Source organism: Artibeus jamaicensis, unplaced genomic scaffold, assembly GCF_021234435.1.
Source record: "Artibeus jamaicensis isolate MK-2021 breed Jamaican fruit bat unplaced genomic scaffold, CSHL_Jam_final contig_797, whole genome shotgun sequence".
Lineage (NCBI taxonomy): Eukaryota > Metazoa > Chordata > Mammalia > Chiroptera > Phyllostomidae > Artibeus > Artibeus jamaicensis.
Genome location: NW_026521977.1, coordinates 20,355,081 through 20,379,118, shown reverse-complemented (window position 1 = coordinate 20,379,118; position 24,038 = coordinate 20,355,081). Strand labels below are relative to the sequence as shown.

General features: G+C 45.7%; 1 protein-coding gene across 12 annotated transcripts in view; it reads right to left on the bottom strand.

The window, feature by feature from the left end:
• CD44 (CD44 molecule (Indian blood group)) overlaps nt 1-24,038 on the bottom strand; it is an 85,252-nt gene that overhangs the window by 42,352 nt on the left and 18,862 nt on the right. For all 12 annotated transcript variants that reach the window (XM_037128225.2, XM_037128227.2, XM_037128228.2 and 9 more), the window contains exons 2-3: nt 6,692-6,857; nt 2,991-3,124 (exon numbers count right to left, since the gene is read on the bottom strand). In XM_037128225.2, the coding sequence (XP_036984120.2) occupies nt 2,991-3,124; nt 6,692-6,857 (300 nt within the window). The remainder of the gene's footprint in view (nt 1-2,990; nt 3,125-6,691; nt 6,858-24,038) is intronic.

Sequence of the window (24,038 nt, the reverse complement as noted above, 5' to 3'; positions counted from 1 at the left end):
TAAAAAGCTAAGAGAAATGTTCATTATTCAGTCTAGCCGATCGCTCGGTGCCACATGGTCACCTTCCTCAATGCCTGATACATTCTGGGTATCCAATAACTATTTGTTCAGTAAATGAGTAAATGAATAAACAAATAAATGTAGAATCTGCCCTAAATCTCTCCTTCAAAAGAGAATGAGGCATTTCATTCAAAGCCAATTTTAAAAATGAACAAATTCAATTCAGCCCTCCGTGTGGTTAACACAAGAGTCACCAGCCTCACACTGGGCCTTATCGCTGACAGCTGAAGCAAGGAAAAAAACCACAAAGCCTTCTCAGGGTCTGCCTGATTTTCATTTGCAAGCCACAGGCTGTGTTTTATACAAGCGTTGCTGAATCGTAAACAGGCAGAAGCTATCTGCTGGGATGGAGCTGGCTGTGGTCCCTGGACCCAGTTCGTGGGGGAATCGTACCACCGGGTCCTGCTGGTAGTTCTCAGGCTAAGTTGGATTCAAGGATCTTTCTGGTGAGATCCTTCACAGCAGAAGGTTATCAAGATCTGTAGCTTATTTAATGCCCTCTCTCTTCTGACTCTAAAGCAAGACGGTTAGAATTCATCTTTTCTTAAATAAACATTCTTCTCCAGCTTCTTAGCTTTTTATCTTGTTGCTTCAACAAGATTAACTGGCCAGATAAGAAATAGGTCCCCAGTTCTCTCACCCCATTCTGCCCTGCAGAGTACTGAGCACACACAGCTGAAAAACATACACAAGTAGCCTATCCCTACTGAATAAATTTTGAAAAAGGAAAAAAATATATATCATTTTGAACTTCACTACTTTAATACAGCCGTTTTTCTATGCAATACACTTCTCAAACTTTTCAACTAAACTACCTCTGCCCCCTGCCCACTCCACCATCACCAAATGAAAAGGAAAGTTAATCAGTGCTGTTCACTCCTTTCTCTGAGGACAGGCCCAATGTTATGGGCAAAAATAAGGATGGGGAGAAAACTCCTAGTAGTAACTTGCCTAGATGGCTTCATTTCCAGGCAATAAAACAGTGTGAGCTTCCACCTTTTTCAAATTAAGTTTCTTTTCAGCAAGTGATAGCCGCTCGTAAATCAGGGGAGACAATGTGGATGCGCAACAACTTGTATATATTCACTGAACACCAGTCAGTGGGAGATGCAGCACCCAGAGTCCTCAAGAGTCTGCTGCCTGGTGCCATCTCTGTTCCATGTGACCAACGCCCTCCTCTAAAGCACGGTCTTCCCACATCTTCCGGGACCTCTGGCATGAAGATAAGCTAGCCAGACCACATGCAGCTCTGTGTCCATTCCTTATTTATTTCCAAGGGTTTTTTCTCACTATCATGTCATTAGAATGGACATTCTGGGTGTGGGTGTGGGACCTGGGTGTGGGCCATGCACTGTGTAGTGTCAGTTGGACTCTCCCCCTTCTGGTTAAACTCCATTCGTGTTCTTTGTTCATACAACGGGAAGGACTAAATATTCTACAGTTTTCTCCCTACTTTGAGTGTCCCTCTATAGGGCTAGTGACCTGTATATATTTTTGGTCGCTCCATTCCAACTAACCAGCCCTGATCATTGCTCCCTCTCCTTCACTCTAGTTTTCCCCTCGGAATTGTCACTGTGATCCCCACCGCTCATGCAACAGTAGGTGGGTGGAGTATCCTCACGCTGTCGATGTCATCTTACAATTTCTTTGATGTCCCTACTTTAGCTTAAAAGTCCGGGCAGATTTTATATCCTACTACCCTATATAATACCTGTGTTTGTCTCATAAAAATAGTGCCTTAAGCTATCATATAATAACATCTGTGTTCATCTCATACAGAAAATGTCTCAAGTCACTTTCTGGCTAATTCAAAGACAGGAAGGATGCCCTTCCTGTCCTTAAGGAAAACTGGTGTGCCAGGTAGAAGTGTCAAGTTTACCTTGTGGCTTTAGCTTCCTCTTCACACAATCTCAAACTTTGAGGCACAACAGAAGGCTCAGTTTGAGAAGTAAAACATTTGATTGTTGGCATTTAAATAAATTGACATTTATGGGTCTGACCTTTCTCAAAAGACCCTGAAGATTCATGATGCATAGGATTCTTTAGTTTTGCTGGGGCCTGAATTAGACCTGTAAGCATGTGTTTCTAGGCCAGTGAGTGGCTGGAAGTAAGTCCCTTAGACGGGGAGGAGGCCTGGCCAGCAGCCCAGCCTGCAGATCGTAACTTGGCTTTCTTGTTCTCTAGCTGCTGGGCTCTCCACTGTTGAGCAGGGACTCTCGACAGGGTCAAAGGCCTACCATATATCCTCCCAACTTTCTCTCAACATGTAATAAATACCTCTAAGTTAAACCGTTTGGCTTGTACCCCAATGCTATCATTAGATTCATGTCCCTCCCCTCTCCAAAACCCCGCCATGACTTCCCATCACACTGAGAACAAAATCCAAACTCTCCACTGTGGCCTCCGAATGCTTATGTGATCTGGCACCTGCTTACCTCTCTGCCTTCATTCCCTGGCTTCTTTCCTCTGAGCACTGGGCTTTATCCACCTGGGCCTCCCTGCTCTTCCCGGCACAGGCCAAGGTGCTCCCGCATGCCTGGTTTTGCACCGGCCACCCACTCTGCTCAGGACTTTCTCTCACGTTTCACTCAGGGCTCTCCTTAGCACCCCTTCTCTTTCTGTGACCACCGTCCCAGACGAAAGCATCTCCAGCACTCTGAAGCCTCTTGTCTTGCTTTCCTTTTTATAGTTACTGACTCACTCTCATATAAGGCATTTAACACTCATTGGTTTCCTGTTGGCCTCCCCAACTTAGCAGGTACGCACCCTAGAGACAGAAATCTTGTCTCTGCTGTACAGATAGTCAGTGAGCCTCTGGAAGCTACATGAAGTCTCACTGAAGCCGAAAGGGAACCGCTCGGGGCCACACTGCCACAGGCTTGCCTGCCAAAAGCCACCCAGAACACAAAGACGATTCACTGGGGACCAACCTGAAGCATTGAAACAGTACGTGTCGTACTGGGAGGTGTTGGAGGGGAGGATGTACACCCCCGTGTGGTTTGCAGCACAGATGGAGTTGGGGTGGATCCTGGGGATGACCACGTGCCCTTGTATGAACCCGTACCTGCAAAAGAAACACCAGCAGTTATCCCCCTGCAGGGTTGTGACGGGTGTGCGTCACATCCCATCCAACGACATGTCATGTCGTGCAATGCTTCGTTCCACTCACCCCGAGGGGCGTTAGAAGTTTCAACCACTGAGTCATGTGAAATCTAAAAATAACAGCAGAGGAAGAGCGAAAGGGATCAACAGTGCTGATAGACATAATTTCATGGAGGGCTCTATGAGAGCTTCTTTAAAAAAGAAAGATGCATGAAAGGAATACATTTGTTTCAAATAAACGTTGTGGTCAAGTCAGTTTGAACAAGAAGCAGGAAGCCCGAGTCACAGAAGAGGAAAGATGATCACTTTATGATGTGAGAGTCACTCCGGTTCCCCGGCACCTTCATCATTTTCACAAAGCATATAAAATGACCAGCTCCCTTGAGACAGAACTAGGTGGCCCTTCATTTCAGTCCTCAAACATCAAACTCGCCCTCTTTCCCATCCCCAAACTTCTCTCCCTGCCTCACCTTTTCCTGCAATTCCTTCATTCCAGATTCCACTACTCTAAACACGAAGCCTTGTTCACGTGCCAATACGAGAGCATTTTGCCTCCTGAGCGTCCCGGGCATCATTTCATTGCCAGTGGACATAAACTGACTGCCATTAAAACAGGAGTAATCATGATTAATAAGTTGATAGCAATGCCTCATTTCACTCCAGGATTTTCCAGAAGCAGCACAGCCAGGGAAGTACTTAAGCCCCTCGGCCCCACCAAGGTGTTTCTGGGAGTGTGTTAGAGCTGGAGGCCCTGCCAGATACAACATACAGCGCCCAGTGCCTTCTACCAGCATCATGGTGGCTGAAGATCCACTTACTGCACAATGTCTCTGGAATATAAAGGACTCAAAAAAAAGAGAGAGAGAGAGAGAGATGTAGGCTGAGAAAATACCACTTGCAAGGGATGAGGTGGTGGCAGGGGAAGGGCAGAAAGGGAGAAACTAAATCCAGCAGGTTTCTGAAAAATGCAAAGCTGGCTAAAATGCACAATCCTTTTAATCTCTCCTGCCAGGGGCAACCCTAGTGCATTGCCCTGCCAGATCCATGGAAATGGCTCTGAATGTGAAACTTCGAAGTACTAAAACTCATTAATGTCTGTGTTGCAATTGTAGCTTGCATGACTAATTCCTCATCTAAACCGACAGTCTGGTTCTTCCAAAGACTCCTTAGCTTGGTGAGGGGAGGGGTGGCAATTACGTGTTTGTAAGCACCGTATATCTGAGAATTGCTACTAATCAGGGTGAGGCAGACAGAAGAGAGTAGCTGCTAAGGTTCTATCATAGCCTGAGACTCTGCTGTCTGTCTTATGGCAGATAGCTGATTCATAGCTGCAAGTGAAATTATGGAAATGAGTTTTGCAACACTTAATACCAGCTATGGAGGCAACGGAAGGTTTCTTTGGCACAGTTCTTCTTCTCCTTTTTTTTTTATTTTAAGTAATAGTGCTCCTTGGTAGGCCTATACTCCGTCCCACCCTCACTGCATGCATCCAATCTGTATAACACTGACAATCTAGATTCTAGAATCTTCATTCCCTTAGAATCTGCATTCCCTTGGTAAGTTATTCCTGAGTTTTGCCACATCAGGTCGACAGCCAGTTTTTTGTGCCACACTGTACAGGGGTTGGGGATATTAAAATTTATTTGTGTGTGCACCACATGAATAGGCTGCCGTTCACAGGGAGAAGAGAAATACTCAGCAAATCCACATGTCATACTTGCATCTCCCTTTTGCTCTCAGTCCTTCTGGGAAGCTTGGTCATGAAAATCTTGCCCTGGGCTCAGATGAAACAGGACCTGAATGCAGACTCCTCCCCCTGCAAGCAATGTGGCCCACGGTGAGCTATGGAACTTCCCTAAACTTCACTTGCTTCATCCATAAGTGGGGTAATGTAACCGACCATGGTGCCATTTGAGGGTTAAGTAAGGGTTGTGAGCAAGTGCCCAGCAACTACATACTTGATGATTGACCAATGGAAATAGTAAGAACTTCCCTTTTCTCAGCATATGAGAAGATTCCTGTACTTTGTAAAGATGTCTTGCCTGCATTTCACAATCAAAACTCAGCTTACCAAACTCACTTTCTTACTGGATTTTTAAAAATATATTTTATTTATTTATCTACTTATTTACTTATCTATCTTGTTGTTCAAGTACAGTTACTGACCCAGTCCAGGGGATACGTAAACAATTAGCCTTGGAAACAGAACCAATGAATCTGCTAACTGTCCTTCCTTCAGGGCAGACTACAGCTCAGAGTGAGCAGCTACCAGAGCCAGCTCCCTTTCTCTGATCCCTTTATGTTCTTGCAGACATAGCTCTGAACGCATACAGATGTCTTATTCAGCTGCTGTTTGTTTTAGAGCAATGCTGTGCAACAGAACTTTCTGTTATTGTGGAAACGGTTTGTAATCGATGTTGTCCCATACAGGAGCCACTAGCCATTTGTGGCTAGTTGAAATGTAGCTACTGTGTTATTGAAGAATCAAGGTTTCAATTTCACTTAATGAAGTGTAGCTCGGCACACGTGACTAGCGGCTACCATATTATACCTCAAGGTTTCCCTTTTAGCAAGAGCCTTGGCTGCCACTCATAAAGTGGGTGCCTCACTCTCTAACCAAGGATGAGGGTTAGATGTATTTAATGTTCTTAATGATGTCATGTTACAAAAGCACAGAGAGGGTAGCATGGGCTGGGATGGAAACTTAGCAGTTGCTCAGATGACTTGGAGAGCTTCTAGTGAAAACAAACCAAACCATACACTTCATTGTGTTTGTCGTCCCTACTTGCTCTTAAAGTGCACCACTCACCCTGGGGCCATCGGAAACTCAAAAAAAAAAAAAAAAAGTCCATTGCCTGCTGTGATTGTCCTTCAGCAGAAGGGTTCTAAGAAAGCGCCACAGAGCTTGTGATATCCGATACCCACAGAAGCTCTCAGAAGGCTGTTCTGAGTCCCTCCCATCGTTTCCCAATCACCGGTGATTTATCTGAATAATTTTCATATCCACCTTTTTGGAGCCCCCTCAAACAAAAGCAACATAGAAGAGAATCAAAAAACAAGGAGACTGAGAACCAGAGAGAGAGAGAGAGAGAGAGAGAGAGAGAGAGAGAGAGAGAGAGAGTTGTTTGAAAAATACGCTTTAAGCCAAGTCTGCAGGGCCAAGACTCCCAGCACTTAGTTATTTTAAACACTGTTATTTGGCATACATTTCCTTGTGGTTCCGACAATAATATTGCACGTTTTCTTCAAAGCCAGGAGAGTGCTTTGGGGAAGCACTTCAGGCAGGAAGATTCCAGAGGCTGACCCTTAATAGCCTCCTCTGGGCAACCCTGCTATGATTCACAAGGTGTCTTGAGAAGACTAAATTTCAGCTGCCCTACAGTTTCCAGTGGACTATACCAAGTTGATAGGTGAGGCCGATAGGCAATCATCCAATCAGCTGTCAGGGAGGAGCCGTCTCAGCACTAAGCCCCGCCCCCTACCCCCTCACACCCAGCCCCTTGCCCTTGGACCCCGGCTGGTCTCTCACCTGCAAGTCTCAAACCCAGCTCTCAGGGCTTCTTCCATCTGGGCCATCGTGGGCAGGGTGCAGTTGAAAGCCTCGCAGAGGTCAGCAGCCTCTGTCCGGGAGATGCTGTAGCGACCATTTTTCTCTACGTGGAATACACCTGAGTATCGGCAGGTTACATTCAGATCTGTGGGATGGAAGAGAAATGTTAAGATTCTTTTGCATAAATAATCTGGAAGGGATAAGAAGTTTGTTTTTGAGCAGTCTCATTAAAAAGCCAAATAAAGTTCTCTACTGGCCAGAGCCTTCCATAATTACTCCAACATTCCAAAGCACCATTACTGTAAACTCAAACCTAGGATGAGACACAGCCAGGTCGCCTCACTCTTACTACGCCTCCATCCACTGCGGCGCAACAAAGTTTTTTCAAAGCATAGGATTGGGAGCGCTCCTGACCACTCTGGGTTTGGCGCTGTCCAGTTGAAATTGATTTTTGCTCAAATAAACCCTTAAAACGTTTAGTAAGTTCCAGTTTGTCTTTTACCACCTGCAAAATGGTACACCCACGACAAAACAGCATTCTCTCACTCTATAACTCAGCGATCCCACTCCTTGGTACTTGCCCAAGGGAGCTGAGAGCTCATATCCGCACAAAAACCTGCACACAAATGTTTATAGGAGCTTTGCTCATAATTGTTGAAATTTAAAAGCAACCAAGAGATCTCTCAGTAGGTAAATAATACATTTTAAAAAGAAAAGAAAAATTCAAGCTATATAATTTGTTTCTGATTAGTAAAGAAATACAAACTTGTGGAAAACTTACAAAATTCTGGAAAGTAATGAAAGAAAAGCAAGTTCATCACTAAGAAACTACAGCTACCATTTTAAACATTTTGCTGTATCTTTTTTTTGTTTTGTTCTCTGAATGTGTATATGTGTGTTTCTAGTTAAAATGATACTAAATACACAGTTTTGGATTTGGGAGTCTTCCTGCCCACCCCCCACTCCCCCACCCCCCAATCTTATATTATGAGCATTTTCCCACAATCCTGTGGTGTTGCTCCCTGGTTTATAACCTCCTGTGGCTCCTGCTTGCACCCAGAATAAATGTCCTTATCACAGCTGATAAGATCTACAAGATCTGGCTCCTGTTTCCCTCTCTGTCCTTTAAGTAGCTCATTCAGCTCCAGAGACAAAGCTTCCCTTCAGTTGTTTTGGGCATTCTGAGCTCTTTCCCACCTTAGAACATTTATATCTGCCTTTCCTGCTGTCTAGAATGTTCTATCCTTGATCATTACATTCTTTCTAGTTAACTCCACATCACCTCCTCTTAGAGTCCTTCCCTGAACACCCTCACTACACTCGCGGTGTCTCCCTCCGCTCACCTTGCATTTGCACCTTCGACAGCAACTTATTTATTTGCTTATGCATTAATTATCCTCCATCTGCCCTTTCTGTGAGGAAAACAGGGGGAAAAAAAAGCAAAGGCCTTTTAGTGGTTTACAGCTGATTTTAATGCTCATGGACAATACCTGACAGAGAGGCTCAGTGAATATTGTTGAGTAAATAAATGACTCATTGAAATTTCTTGAAAAACATACTTTAGCATCTTGACAGATCGATCCAAGACCTGTTGTTTGTTCCCAAGAGTTAATGGCATTTAACATGAAGCCTAACTGCTGCCCACTGGTGAAAGAGTGATTGAATTCAAGGACTTCTGTGAGTGATTAATCTGAAATCTCAATGAGGAGCCGAAAAATCCTCTGGTTCTACAGGATCCTCTGTAACAATGTCAAACGTCTTAAAAGGCCTTCATTGAAAATTCTTTTCTTTTTCTTTCTGGGACCGTATTACCCCGGTTTGCACTGGAGTTCACTCCAACACAGAAAGGTCACATTACTGAAACAGTCCCGGCGAAGTCTAATTCCTCCTGAGCACTTCCTTGAGCCTCAAAGATGGTCCTTCCCTAAGGATGCTTACTGACAGCTCTCAGGCCACCCGCCACAGGGTGGGCCGCATGCCAGGCTGGGCAGCACTTTTCCCATTAGAAACCAGGTCTGGATCCAGACAGACCTGGCTTTCCTCAGACTCCTGTGGGCAGGTTGGGAGGTGGTCAGAAAGATCCTGCTTATTTACCAACAAGAAAACTGAGACTCGGAGAACTGAGCTGCCCAAGGAGATAAGAATGTCTGTCCAAAGGCTGTAGTCGCCTCCCGGAATCTCAGGTGCTCTAGCTGCAGCACTGAGCCAATAGCCTGAGTACTGGAAACCTGCTACTGCATTGTCCCTGGGTGCCCGGAACCTAAGGGTTCTGTGTGGCATCAGCTTCCAAGAACCCTAAGAGATGAATTTAATGTATGTATATACATATTATTTATAGGTAAAATAAAAATGTTTAAGCTCAGAAAATCAAACAACTTTCCAGGTTTGCCCAACTTTCCAAGTTTGCCCAAGTTTGCTCAGAAAATCAAACAACTTTCCAAGTTTGTCAGGAAGAGGCAGAGGTGGAATTTCATCTTAGGCTTGTTTAATGCCAGACCCATGTTCCAAACCACTTTGCTATTTGCCCTCGGTTCCTTTTGTATTTACTAGAGGAGGATTTCGCTCTAAAGGAGAGAGGCACTCCTAACCTGCCGGGACATAAGAACAAAGAGAGGGCTGGTATAATTGAGCTGTACAGGCAACAACTCCTTTCTGAGCAGGAAGCAGGTTCCAACCAGAAGAACACAGAGGCAGACAAATGCGAAATGAGATGCTACGAGAGCTGTTGAACTTCTGTGTGCTCTTTCCTGATGGAGCACAGTGAAAGAAAAAGGAAGAAATGGAGCTGTGAAAAGACATGAGCCCATATGAGCTGGTCTTCTTTTTCTTTGTTCGCCTCATTAGCACACAGGTGCTCTAAAAAAGCATCAGAAGTAGGTGAGATGGAGGAAATGGGTTTTTGCGTGAGATTAATTCCCTTCGGGGTGGAGAATGCTGTGCCTCTCAAAGAGCCACACGGCACGGTGCAATGACGTAGGGGCGCGCAGAGGAGGGACTTGCACAAGGCCGTTTTGAAATACTGTTTGTTTTTACTGACATTTTCAGCTTTGACCTCTGTCAGCCAATCTTAGCAAAGGGAAACTGTCACTCTGGGTGGCAGCCCTTCTCGGGTGGCAGCCCAGTCGGGGCTCTGCTTGTCTAGCCTTCAAAAGAAAAACAAAACCTCCCAATCAGCCCCTTGGAGGCGAGGCTGATGAGGGAGAGAGAGAGAGACTTCAGCAGAGAGCAGGACAGGCCAACTGCCTGTCAGTGCTCAGCCAGGTGGCTTCTGTCACTCCCAGGTTAAAAATAAAGTCTGAGGCATGGATGTGGCTTGGTGCTCAATGGCAGTTTCAGTCTTACTAAAATTAATTCTACTTTGCTACGTGGCACAGAGATTTGCAAATGCAATAGAAACCAATTCAGGCAAAGACTTTTGATTAAAAGCCTTTGTGCCACAGTCAGTGTAACTTTATGGACAGTACATGCATGTGTTGTGTGTGTGTCTATAGGTGTGTGTGCAAGTAGAAGTGTGTGGTTGTGTGTGTTCTGCTCAGCCAAGAGAGGAAAAAATAGGTAAACTCATCCTTTAGCCTTCCTAGACTTCAAGGCTTAAACGGGGCCTGACGCACAGTAGGTGCCTGCCACGGGCTGCCAACTGAATGCAGGAATTCTGTGCAATGTGAAAATTCCACAGCATGTATTTATCTTAAGCTCACGGAGAAAGTCCCCTTCCTAATCCCGTAGCATCCAGCCAGCTGCAATGAATTGCAAAGATGGTGTCAAAACTTGGTTTCAGGCAACTGTTCCATGAATGTTCAGGGACAGGAATGTTCAGTTCTTTCTCCCTGGGTCCCTTGTACCTTAAAAGGGACCTAGCCTTCAGGGCCATGTATCCTTCAAGCCCTGATAATGCATGATGACTTTCAAATGGGCTGTCTCAACACTAATGCAAACCAAAATTATTACCCCAAAGGGTATTAATATACCAATGGCAATATTAGTGGCTAACACATACTATGCACTTACTGTATGTGCTGGGCACTACTCTAAGCACTTTACAAGTAATAATTCGCTTTACCCTTAAATCAACCCTACAAAGTGGGTAATCTTATTATCTTCACTTTGCAGATACAGAAACTGAGGCACGGAGAAGGTAAGAAGCATGCTCATGTTTCAAGAGCTAGTAATGATGGAGCCAGGATTCACACCCAGACAGCCTGGCACCAAGAGTCCATAGGCTTATCCACTAGGCTACTACTCCTAACCCCGAATTAAGTAATTTTTTATGACCTCTCAACATCCCCAATATATAGCTGCTAATATTTGCAAAGTTAGAGTAAGGCTGAGGTGTGAGTAGCCATGGAACACAGACCGCTGGAGAGCACCGGCGTCTATGGTCGTGGTAACGGCCGTGCAGCAACCGCCCGTGGACACACAGGACTCCCGAGATGTCTGTACAGTTCTCCCAAGACATAGAGGCCCCTGTGATTAGGGATCTGCTGTGACTCAAGAGGCTAATAGCAACTGACTGTTGTATCTTTCAAACAAGCCTTTCCAACTGGAAATAAATCAAGAACTGTTTCCGTTGAGCCCTCTGGTCTCAATAAATCTCCTGTATAACGTAATAAATAAACTGTCCAAGTTCCTCCCTCTGAGAGACCCAAAGGGCAACATCAACCGTTTGAGGACACTTTTAGATTCAGGGTGGAGCTTCTCTGGAAAGAGAAATGCCACCCGGCACATTAGGGTTGCCAGGAAGACAGAGGGGCCACAGGTCCGGTACTGGGGGAGCTCTCCACCCACATGGGAAGAGGTCTATCAGTGTGACCCGTTTGGGAGATTTTTTTAAAGGAGCTCTCCAAGAGAGTGTCTTCTTGTCTAACCTACTCTGGCACCAAACTCACACAAAGGCTGGTACAGGTGTTCAGGGTCCTATCCTCTGTGCTCTGCTGCCAATTGCGGCAGGTTCTGGGTAAATGCATTCTTGCTTGGACAAACCATTGCTGACCCAAGATACCATGAATTCTCACTTTACTTTCCACCAAGGCTCAGGTCAAGGAAAACAGATCTTTCTGGTAAAATCACTCCAACACGTTTCAAGACTTAGCCCTCATTGCAGGGCCTGAGATGAACAGCTTCTTGGTTTGCCCTAGCCATTTCCTGAGTGGTAGAAAAATCCCAAGGTCAGCTGGGAGGGGAGCCCTGTGTAATTTTCACCCAACTCACCATTATCTACATCTCCCCACACTTTCGTGAGGGGTGAGTGGGGGTGGGGTGTCACACAGCTGCCTAGCAATGGAGGTTTTCACCCTGGAATTTACAAGCTGATCTTCAGGGGGTCTATAAACCTGTGAAATTATGTGCAAGATTTTGTGTGTATGAACATAGTGTGTGCTTGCATGCTTGCATGTGTGCATGTGTGTATGTAGCTGTTTTGGAACAATGTCCCTGGGTTTCGTTAATTTCTTAAAGAAGTCTGTGACACAAACACATAAAGAATTACAAAGATTATGCTCTCCAAGTTCTCCTTAGTAATCAAATTCGGGATTCTGAAGATTTGGAACTTCCCTGTGGGTTTCATGAGGGAGGGACACAGTCTCTCATTCACAGTCTCTCCCTCGTCACTGTGTCCCCAGTACCCAGCCCAGCACTGCGCAAGTAGGCGCATGTTGAATGAGTGAATGAATGAATGAATGAGTGACTATTCTCTTTCTCCTCCTGCCCCAACAGGACAAACAGACTGGTGGAGGGCAAAAAGAGCCCCTCCCAGATCCATTCCCCCCACATCAGGTCTGAAGAATCACCAGCTGGGCCTTGTTGAAAATTCCCTACAGGACACTTAAAGTGTCTTTAACTGGAAGCATTTTGCTTCTGCAAAACTTTGCTGTTTTCCTTGGAAACAAATGGTTCAGCCCTGACTGGTGTGGCTCAGCTGGCTGGGTGTCATCCCACAAAAGTGAAAGGGCACTGGTTCGATTCCCAGCCAGGGCACATGCCAGTGCACAGGTTCGGTCCCCAGTTAGGGCAAGCATGCAAGAGGCAATGCTCCTCCCTCATGTGGATGTTTCTCTCTCGCTCTTTCTCCCTCCCTTCCCCTCTCCCTAAAAATAAATAAATAAACCTTTCATTTAAAAAAAACAAATGTTTCAAGATCAACTTTCTGTTTTGTAACCGGCTTTGTCCGAATTTTATAAACATCATCTCCGGGACGGACACAGCCTCTGTGCACCCTGTCATGGAGTCATTTCTGAGGCCAGATCTCCTGAGAGAGGACGCCAGTCACAGTGTGTCTCACGTGAGGACCAGCAGAAGACGATCTGCTGTCACGCTGTGCCCAGAGACCCGCAGCCCTGCAAACCAGACTTCTCCGGATGGTCCAAAATGAATTAACTTATTCTCTAACATGAGCCACCGAGATGTGCCTGGACCCTATTTGTCATCTCCTCAGGAGGGATGTGGCAGAGTCAGATTTTTTCCAGATTTGGTCCCAGAGGAGGCCATGTGTCTGGGGAAGTTGAATTTTTGTTTGTTTTTTGTTTGTTTGTTTGTTTTGAAGATGGGAATAAAGCCAGTTCCTGAGACATAATGACTTGTGCCATTCCCACCGCTATGGTAACAGCAAGTGCTCACCCAGCGCCTACTCTGGGCCATACGAGGTTTTCGACATTTTATGTGCAAGAATTCATTCCATTCCCACAACTCTATGTGGCAGACCCTTTCATTTTCCCCATTTTTCCACCGGAGGTAACTGATTTGTTGAGAGACCTGAGTGACCCGGGCTAGTAAGATGTGGACTGGATTTCAGACTGGGCGGACCAGCTGGTCACACCACAGTGTTAAATGCGGCATGGGACGGATGCTACAACTACAGGAAATCCACTTTTTTCCCAGGTGGTTTTTAAAGTGTGGAAAGGTGAGCACTAAAAGAGAGCTCCGGTGAGAGGAATCCGAGCTTACTGAATATTATTTTAAGATCAGAGTTCTCCTGATTCCAGACCATAAGGCTTAGAAGAGCAGGGCCCTTTGCCCAAGAACTTGTTAAGGCTTCAGGGGGAAAGCCTCACTGATGGCACTTCCACCTTCTCCACGGGGAGAAGATCCACACTCTCCATGGTCTCCATTCTCCTGCCTCTCCCCAACAATGGGCTGGTCGCCTCCCTGCTTCTACCTGTGCTCTTCCCATGATCCCTTGGGAACTGAGAATCTAGCCCAAGCTACATGCTTAGGCCTCCTTTATCCTTCACAGCCTAGGGCCCTGGCCAAGGTCAAACAAAGTGAGTAAAAGACCTGGGGACTCAGGGTTGACCCAGGGCTGGCAAGCCAGACCCAGGCTGTCCTTGTGACATTATGAAACGTCTGCTGTTCAGCCTGAAATCTCAATGGACCAAGCTAAGATGCCCAGCCAATCAAGCTGGAGCAGGCCCTTCGGGCTGATTGTACCTGACTCCACGAGCTCCTGGGAGTCGGTCACATGCTGGCCTCTTGAGCAATGACAGCCAAAAGCACTGGTGAGTTCTCCACTTCTCAAAAAAAAATTGTATAGTGTTTATCATGAAATAGCCAGGATTCTGTTTCTGTCTCCTGATATGCTGAGCTCACCTCTGAAAAAGATTATACAACTCATAAACCTAACTGAACCAATTCTCATTAAAAGTAAAAAAAAGAAAAGGTCAATTTTTTAAAAATAGCATCATTATTACTAATTGGATCATCTATGTTTAAAACCAAGAGGAACAACAGATGGCTTCTAATCCAATTCCCTTGAAATACAATAGAAAAAAAAAAAAATCCAGGATGACTGAATATGGTCCCCTAGCCAGTTCTGAGAAAAGCAGGCCCTCAGGGGTGTATAATTGCGGGATTTCTGAGTCCTAGACCGGTGCTCTTACTACTGAACTGCTTCTATAAGAGGTCTGACAAGCTACTCCCAATAAAGTCATAATCCACTGTTGTTTTTACTGAACTTGTTGGGGTGACACTGGTTAACAAAATTATACAGGTTTTCAGGTGCACAGTTCTACAACACTTCAAGTGTACCCTGTGTGGTGTGTTAAGTCTCCCTCCATGACTATGTACCCTCCATTGCCCCTCCTCTACCTCTCCCCATCCCTGTCCCCCCACCAACCACCGCTCTGTTGTCCGTGCCCATTAGTTTTTTCTCTTTTTTAAATTTTTTTCTTCTTTCTTTTTTCTCAATCCCTCCACTACCACCACCCCCGCCGGCCCACCCAATCTCTCCTAACAGCTGTGAGCCTGCTCTCTATCTATGAGCCTGTCTCTATTTGGCTTGTTAATTCATTTTGTTCATTAGATTTCATATATGAATGGAATCGTATGATATTTGTCTCTCTCTGACTGGCTTATTCACTTAGCATAATACTCTCCAGGTGCATCCATGATGTTGCAAGAGGTAAGATGTCATTTTTTTTATCCACTTATCTACTGATGGGCACTTGGGCTACTGTCACGTCTTGGCTATCGTAAATAACACTGCAATGAACATAGGGCTGCATATATTCTTTCCAATTAGTGTTCTGGGTCTCTCTGGATATATTCCCAGAAGTGAAATCACTGGGTCAAAAGGCATTTCCATTTTTAATTTTTTAAGGTAACTCTATTCTGCTCTCCACAGTAGCTGCACCAATCTCCATTCTCACCAACAATGCAAAAGGGTTCCCCTTTCTCGACATCCTCACCAGCACTTGTTTGTTTGATTTATTGATAACAGCCATTGTAACAGGTGTGAGGTGATACCTCATTGTGGTTTTAATTGGCATCTTTCTGATGATTAGTGACACTGAACATTTTTTCAAAGTCTTTTGGCCATCTGCATGTCCTCTTTGGCGAAGTGTCTGTTCATGTTCTTTGCCCATTTTTTTAAATGGGATTGTTTATTTTTTTAGTATTGAGTTTTATAAATTCTTTATAAATTTTGGATGTTAGCCACTTGTAAGACCTATTGGCGAATATGTTCTCTCATCTGGGTTGTCTTTTCTATTTCTTTTTTTTTGTTATTTCCTTTGCTGTACAAAAAATTATTAGTTTGATAAAGTCTCATTTTTTTCTTTTTCCCCTTGCCTGAGGTGATATATCAAAAAAAATAGTGCTACAAGCAATGTTCAAGATTTTACTGCCTAGGCTTCTTCTAGGATTTTGATGGTTTCAAGTCTAACATTTAAGTCTCTAATCCATTTTGAGTTTATTCTTGTGTGTGGTGTAAGAAAGTGGTCTAGTTTCATTTTTAGGTATGTATCTCTCCAATTTTCCCAACACCATTTATTGAATAGACTATCTTTACCCCATTGTCTGTTTTCGCCTCCTTTGTCAAATATTAACTGACTATAAAAATGTGGGTTTGTTTCTGGGCTTTTAATTCTGTTCCATTGATCTATATGCTTGTTCTTATGCCACAATCCACTGTCATAGCAAGGCATAAAGAAGACATTCTGTTCTTCATGCCTTTGATTGATTTATTTGAACCCTAGAAGTTTCCATCTGGGAGTCTTTCTAGCTATTACAGCCCCTGTTGGCACCCAGGCCTGCCCGTCCAAAAGGCTGGCAGGCCTTCTTGCTGGTCCCACGTCACTCACCTCTATCCCCTGACGCCCATGTGATGGGCGCCTGCTGAAAGGCTCTATTGTTCAGCATCCACTTCTGAATGAGGCCAAAATCATACTCGGTGGCCGAATCGCCTTTGGCTGCCCAGTGCAGACCATGAGTCTTGAGTGACTCAGCCTCTCCCGGAATTGCCCGGAGGTGGGTGAGAGAGTTTAATGACAAGAGAAAATAGTCATACACCATCACACCCAGAGAATTTCTTCCAGCATGTGTCCTGGGTGGCTTTCAACTGAACTATTTATCTCTTGGTACTTAGAAAAAAATGCACCCAACTCTTGGCAACCGGCTGTGTCCCCTGAGCATGGGGTGCCGTGGCCGCCAACACTGAACCAACGGAGCATTTGGGTTGTTTCACAGTCTGAAGAGTTTTCGCCCCTGTCTTCTAGTGGGACAATGGACTGGGGGAGGGGGGCAAGTGGGGAGAGCCTGTTTAGGCTCCTACTCCCTAGCCTGGGTCCAAGTGTGTGTCCTAGAATTGTCACCTCAGTGCACAATTCTGAAAGGCCAAGTGGTCTTTGGTGAGCAAGTCTCCAGGAAGATGGCCGAGGGAGAGAAACCCCAGGGTACACCCCCGCGTGTCGCCTTGGCAATCGGGAGATGCTCACTCTGGCCTTGCAACCTTCGTTTTCTCCTTTTTTGGACCATACCCCTTCAGCAGACTGACTAGCACAAACCCCGGATGTGGTAAGTGAAAAAGCACCTCAGGGGACCACAGGGGGTTTCCCTGTTGCAAATGGAAGAAAAAAAGAAAAGGGTCCCACTTTGTTTCATAACCAGATGTTTTTCCTGAAGTAGTTACAAGGATTACATCACCTAATTCACACATAGTTTTTGCTCAGGTGTGTAACCAGCATTTTGAAGAACTGATTAACTTTTACAGAGGACCACACTAAGGATCAAGAGATTCAGAGACTCAAAAGCCTTACGGAATTGAGTAAAATCCAGTCCTCCACTCAGATTATTCAAGGTAGGATTTTCTCCCTTACCGGTGGAGCTGCCCTGTGCAACCTGGGTTGTTAATAGGCAAAGGGGAAAAGCGGCCACACTTGGAGAGGAGAGTTATTCTTTTCATGCTGTTTCTGCCTCCCCCATGAGGTCGGAGGCAGAGCCCCAACACTTGGAAAGTAAAGGCAGAGCTGCCCCAGCAGGAGCTGGAGTGAGGTGGAGGGGCAGACTCCAGACCCTGTATCCACCCACTGCTCATTCCCGCCCCACCTCCACCCCACCAACAATCCTGACACCTTCCACAACGGTCTAGGAGACGCAACAGAACGCTCTGGAAACCACCACAGTAAGAGCCAATCACAACAACGCTAACCGCCACTTAGAAAGGCCTGCCAAGTGCCAGCAGCTCCAAAGCATCTGGGCCCCTAAGAGGGTTAGTCACCCATGTGAGAGCTGTGGAAACTCAGAGTGGAGTGTTAAGTATTGCAATTAGCACGGGGATCTGCAGCCAAAATGAAATGCACTGCGTAAAAGTGCTTTACGAGTGATACAGGCCTAGTATTATTATTTTGTGTTTTTCCCCCTTGATCTCAGGGATAAAAGCACCTTGCAATTCACAGCTCTCCGTAAAGATCGTCCATCCCTGGTTCACTCTGTAAGGAGGAAATTGCAAAGTCCGAATTTCCAGTCTTATCCTACAGGGACTGGGGCTGGGTGACAGTGGGCTTGATAGAACTCACTGAGTCAGAAACCGAGGGGACCCTGTTGTACTGCAAGGGGGACATCCAGATGGAGAGGCACAGAGGGCCATCACGTTTCCTGCACAGCCCAACTTCACCCCAGTCTCGAGTGTCTCCAACTTTGATTTTATCCTCCTATCACTTTTAGCATCTTCTCAAGTGAGAAAGAGAAGACTGTGGGTTTTCTGAAGCTCTGTGCTGTGTTGGATGGTAACCTAGATACCATAACAGATGTTACACCATGGGATTCCCCCCAGCAGCTTCGAGAGATCAGGTTATCACCCCCATTTTGCAGATGAAATAAGTGAGGTTCCAAGCACAACAGACCCAACGTCCCGCTGAGAAAGTGACAGAGCCAGGAGTCAAACCCTGAGACGATACCTGGTCTGTGACATGAGCTAGCCAAGACTCAGTTTACCAAAGCCACACGCGCCTCTCTGCTTATGGCAGAGAGATTCTCACCCTGGGGGTTGAAATGCAAGTGCACTGTGCAGTCAAGGATGTGGTTTGGGCTCTCAAGCTCCTACAGATCCTATAGCCGAGCCCCTGGCTGGGCTCCCAGTAATATCAATACTAGTATAGCACCTACTATGTGCAGGGGCTTCACACTGATTTTCTCACTTAACTCCCACAATAACCATATGAAATGAGTGCTGTTATTAACATCAACTTTTTGTAGATAAGAAAACTGAGGTTCAGAGAGGTAAAGACGCCTGTCTAAGGCTGTGCCATTAGGAAGTCAGGCAGCCTGGCCTCTTTTCTCTTGGCTGCCACACATGAATGCCTCTTTCATGGCTTCACTTCCGGAGGTTCCAGGTGATTGTAAAATAATGCCTCTTGCCAGATAGTTTGAGCACTGCTGGGTTAATATTTGCTAGTGCCCTGCAAACAGAGCTGGTGGATGGGAGCTGCTTACTACTTTCTGTTCCAATGGGCCAACTAACAGACCAAATGAGTTGAGGGGAATTTTACAGGAAAATCAGTTCTGCGTTGGAACTTAAGAAGCCCATGCCCTGGACAGGACTGACCATCTCAGGAGTGCACTCAGGCAAAGCTTGGTGAATGGATTAGATTTCTGCCTGGTCACCATAGTAGACAGATAACTCTGCACTTCCCCTGATGGATTGATTGTACAGGACAGACGCCCCTTAGGTTGAGAATTTTAACCTCATTCTGCCTTAGTATCACTTCAATTTATAGGAGTGACAACCCCAGTGACACTCTGATGGGCACCAGGTGCCTCGCAATCCCCAGTGGCCTCTTTTTCTGTCATTTAAAAAAATTTTTATCTGAATGCAAGTGAATGAGCATGCAGATTTTTCTAGGAATAGCCAGGAGTTCAATGAAATTTAGAAAGCAACATCCATTGTAAGCGTTGCCGCTTGGTCGCTGGTAGCCCTGTACTTACAATTTACCTACAACCAATCCTGACCTACAGGTGGATCGATACAGAACAAGAATCGTGCCTTTAGGTTACCCCTTTTCTCTCCAAATATGGTGAAGTGATGTAGCTACAAAGTATTTATTTGCAACCAGTATTGCAAGTAACTAGGGAAAGTTACAGATTTCCACTGATTATGAATTGGCTGGGCTCAAAAATCATCTGGTCACATTTCAACAACTCTATCTCTCTCTTTCCCTCTCCCTCTCTCTATGAGGTGCTGCCAACCTGAAGAGGTGTGTGTGTGTGCATGTGTGCATGCAAGAGGCAGGCTCTCTTTCCCAGTCCAATCACCCACCACTATTCATTCTTCAGATGCTTTTAAGAGCAACACAAATGTCTCAAAGCAGAAGCCCTACAGGGGGAGAGGCTGGATTGTGGAGACGTTTTTAAAAATCTGGGCCAAAAATTTCCAGGATCAGCACAGTTCCAATTGCCCTGTGAGCTAATCACTTGTAATTCACACCTCTCCCTGAGCTTTCAATCTGCGAGATCTCATCGGTAACCACAGATGCCAGTCTCAAATGCCAGGCTCCAGAAAACTCGTTTCTGACAAGCTTTTAAATCCTACTCAAGCCACAGGATTTGGACAAAAATCTTTACCATTTCATGTTCATCTGAAGTGGGCCAAACATAACTTCCTGACTTTAAGAAGCATGGCCCATGCAAAGATCCAGGAGGTTTAAAGATGAAGGAAGTTACAAACGGCCCTTCTGTGAAGTTGTCAAAGAAAATAAGGTCTTGAGTTTCCTTCAAATAAATGGCCATGAAACATGACCAAGGGACCATACCCAGGGAAGGCCCAAGCTCCTTCCAGCACAGACATTTGAGAGGTGCTCTGGAAACATCAAGATGAGGACAATAGGGCCTCTTGCTGTGACTTTGTGCCTCCTGAACTGCCATTAGCCCCCTTAGGCCATGGCGCAGACATCACTTCAACACCCCTTCTAAAAGATACAGCTGTTACGCGTCAGACAGGTGCTGGGTGCTGGGGAGACATACAAGATTCCTGCCGCCCTGAAAGAGTTTACATTCTAGTGTGGGGAGACAGACAGATGGAATGCAGGTGAATGGTTAAGACATAAATAAGACAGTTTCAGGCAGTGATAGCCTGAAGAGTGAGTGTCCGCCACACAGAAAATAAAAGATGATGCTCTACTAGAGAATGACGGGGGCTACCCTGCCGGTCCGTCTCTGTGGTCGGACACTCACTCTTCTATGAACTCATGGGCATGTTTTACTTCTTTATTATGGGGCTTTTGGTAAGATCATCTCAGAAATGTGGTCAAAGAAAATACTGCCCTCCACACACGTCCACACACACAGGTTAAATCGGATTTGGAATTCATTTTTGCTTTCCATGAGCCATGAGAAGATGTCTCCAAAATTTGGACGTAATAGGGTAAATAGGGAGACTTGGAAGGCAAAGCTATGGCAGGTGAAAGATCTGGTTTCTGGAATAACAGTTCCATTTGGGTCATTAGCTGGGTGCAGAGTTGGTGGAATTGGGGTGCATCTGCCCTTTCTGGGTCCTGGCCTGAACTTCAAGGAGACAAGTCAGAATGACAGAGCAGCCGCCCACTCACAGCCCTCTGAGTCTCCTGGCCACCTAGAGTCTTTGGCATCTTGTACTTTACACTTGCTGGTGACTGGTGACTGGAGCGATTTACCCGCATGGTACAGTGAGATGGCGTTGTGGCCATGCTCATGTTCTCTCATATGAGAGGGACTTGGGTTCAAGTTCAGGCTTGAGCTCTTGTGGAATGTTAGACACGCCATGTTCTCTTAACCTTTAAGCCTCCGTGTCTTCATTTGCAAAGGGAGGGTACTACCTAGCTCATGAGATGCTTTGGGAACATAAAGAGGAAACAGCCATGAAACACTTAGCAAAGTACCTGACACTTGGAAAAATGTCTGGTATTGATAAATATGAGCCAATTAACTCAAAGATCAGAGTATAGTTAAGGCAGCTTATATATGAAGTGTCTCATATTATGACTTAATTCTTGACTGGTCAGTTACTTTCTGTATCATTAGTAATAGCCACTCAAGACCACCAGTTAGGAACCAGGATCCTAATTATTCAGATACACAAGCTCTTACTCTATAATATGTATTCATGCTGGATAGATGGATGGATGGATAGATGGATGGACAGATAGACAGATGATAGATAGACAACTGATCTAGGAAACAGCATTCTAGGAAGAAGCCTGTCTAAAGTGATACTAACCCATATAATCGAAGTGGGTTCCAGTGGGACTATGCTTTATTCATCTTTATATCCCCGGTGCCATACTAGTCCCCAGTCCGGAGCCCAACAGATGGGCCTTTGGTCTAGTGGGAAAAGCACTAGGTGGAGTCCAGTGGCCTGGGCTCTAGCTCTGGATTTCTTATTGATAAACTGTCAGTACTTGGAGAAACTGCAGTTTCTTTATCAGACCAAGAAGAAGTCCAGACCAAGAAGTGGCCTGGATTTGATGATCTCCAGGTTGTTAGCCAATCTAGCCCTCTGCCTCCAGAAGGAGAAATGCACGTTTCTTTGTGACTTGTTCTCTCCACCCTCCAGAAACCCTAGCAGCTCCCTCTTGCCTGCAGGATTGTGGCATTGCACTGGGGAACCAAAGCCTGAGGGTGTGATGAATGCCTCAAGCAGGGGGGACTGGCCAATGAAAAGAAACAATAGACAAAACAAGAGCCTGTTACCAGTATCCTGCTCTCAGATTACACCAAATAAACGCCTCCAGAACAGGCAGGGGCTAGAACCTGTCCCACTAAAGCTGGCAGGAGAGAATGGTTTCAATTAAGAGGAAACCAGCAGAACTGCTGATTTCCTTAGAGAAACTTCCCCTGAATTACTACAAGTCCCCAGTGCTCGCTCCCTGCAGCGAATTTCCGCATCACCGGCCAACTCAAACAATTCTTCAGTTGTGAGACAATCCTAAAGTGAGGCACTGCTAAGCAGCCCCCACAGGCACAATTGGAGACCAGATGCCCACCCCCAGCTGTGTCTCTCTGATCACTGGTGGTCTCGGGGGCTCCAGTGCCCCTGCAGAGGACAAAGGGAAGCTCCCTTCCTGAAGAGAATTCCCTGTAGTCTGACGTTGTTTCAATGCCCTTCACTTTCAAGGAGCAAGAAAAATCCGGATTGTTGGAAGAAGGAGACGCCTTGATTTTCAAGGCCTCCAGTTCTGGGGATGGAAGAACAGGAGTAACCCTGTAACACTGAATGGTGATTCTGGTGCACTGTTAAAAGGGAAAGGGGAGCTCAGCATTGAACCGCAACCCCACCACGTAAGAGCTGGACCATTTTTAGGCAAGTTACTTCACCCTTATGAGTCTTAGTTTCTCAGCCTCTAAAATGGCTCTGAGGAAACTCGGTCATTCATTTATTCAATGGATATTTGTTGTGTACATCAAAGAGAAGTTTATGGGAGATAGATGATATAAATCAAGCACCAGCATTGAGCTGGGTCCGTAACAGGTGCTTTAAAACTGTCCATCTTTTCCCCTTCTCCCAAGGGAAGACAGAACTTTGGGGGACTGGCCACAGCTCCTCCATGCCTACCCCCAGGTTCTGATCTGTGATGTACTTATGCCATGAAAAACCGTCTGCGCTTTGATCACCTTCCGTTTCAGCCTGAACAGCAGTCTGCAACTAAATTAAATTAAAAGCAAGATGAGAAGCCAACACAAATGCCAACACTCCTGTTCAAAGGTATAAAGGTCTTAGTCACTTCAGAGGTGGGGCTGGGAGTGGCCTGATCTTCTTTTCTTGAGAGGAGAGCAGAACTAAGCAGTTTAAGGCAATTAAAGGTATTTTCTTGGAGATGAACACCCCAGTGATGGATGGATGGACATTTTACGCCCTTAGTGGTGATCCTGCGGGCCCCAACCAGAAATTCCAGGCTTGGGTTTCTGGGGAGGAAGTGGGCTCTGGGAAACCCCCCAATTTTCAGAATCAGAAGGAAGCTGCTGCATTAAACCACCCCTAATGGCCCTTCGATACTCTGAAGTCAGGGAACAGCACTGTAAAGAAACACACCTGAGAGGGAGGAAAATACCATCTCCCCGCCTTGGCCCCCCTGCTGACTGCCAGGACCAGAGGCAGGAAGAGGCTGATCCTGCTGAGACAAGCAGCCCGGGAAATGGACTGACACTGTGCAAGTAAAGACAGGACCTGGGGCTCGTTTCCCCATTCGCTTTCATGAGCTAATGCAACAGCCAAGGTTTCCGGAGCAACTCATGCTGCTTTATCTGCTCAGCAACATTTGTTCCAGTTAGCACACGTGGGTGTCAGCATGAGGGTGCACCCTGCCTGCCATACTAAACGAGATTTCCCTGGCTAATGTTTTGCCCAGAAACGGAATGAAAACCACCCAAAGGCAGCTGAAAACATGTCTCAAGTGGAGCAGGAACAAAGTCAGGGCTGACGGTGACCAGAGAGGTCCCACATCTAACAGTAACAGCGATCAGTGGTTACTGATGAACGTCTGTTCCAAGACAGTCCCTTTGTCAAGAGTTTCATGCGCATGATCACAGGAGTCCACACACAACCCTGCGGGGAGGTATTATTACTCTATTGTAAAGATGAGAAAAC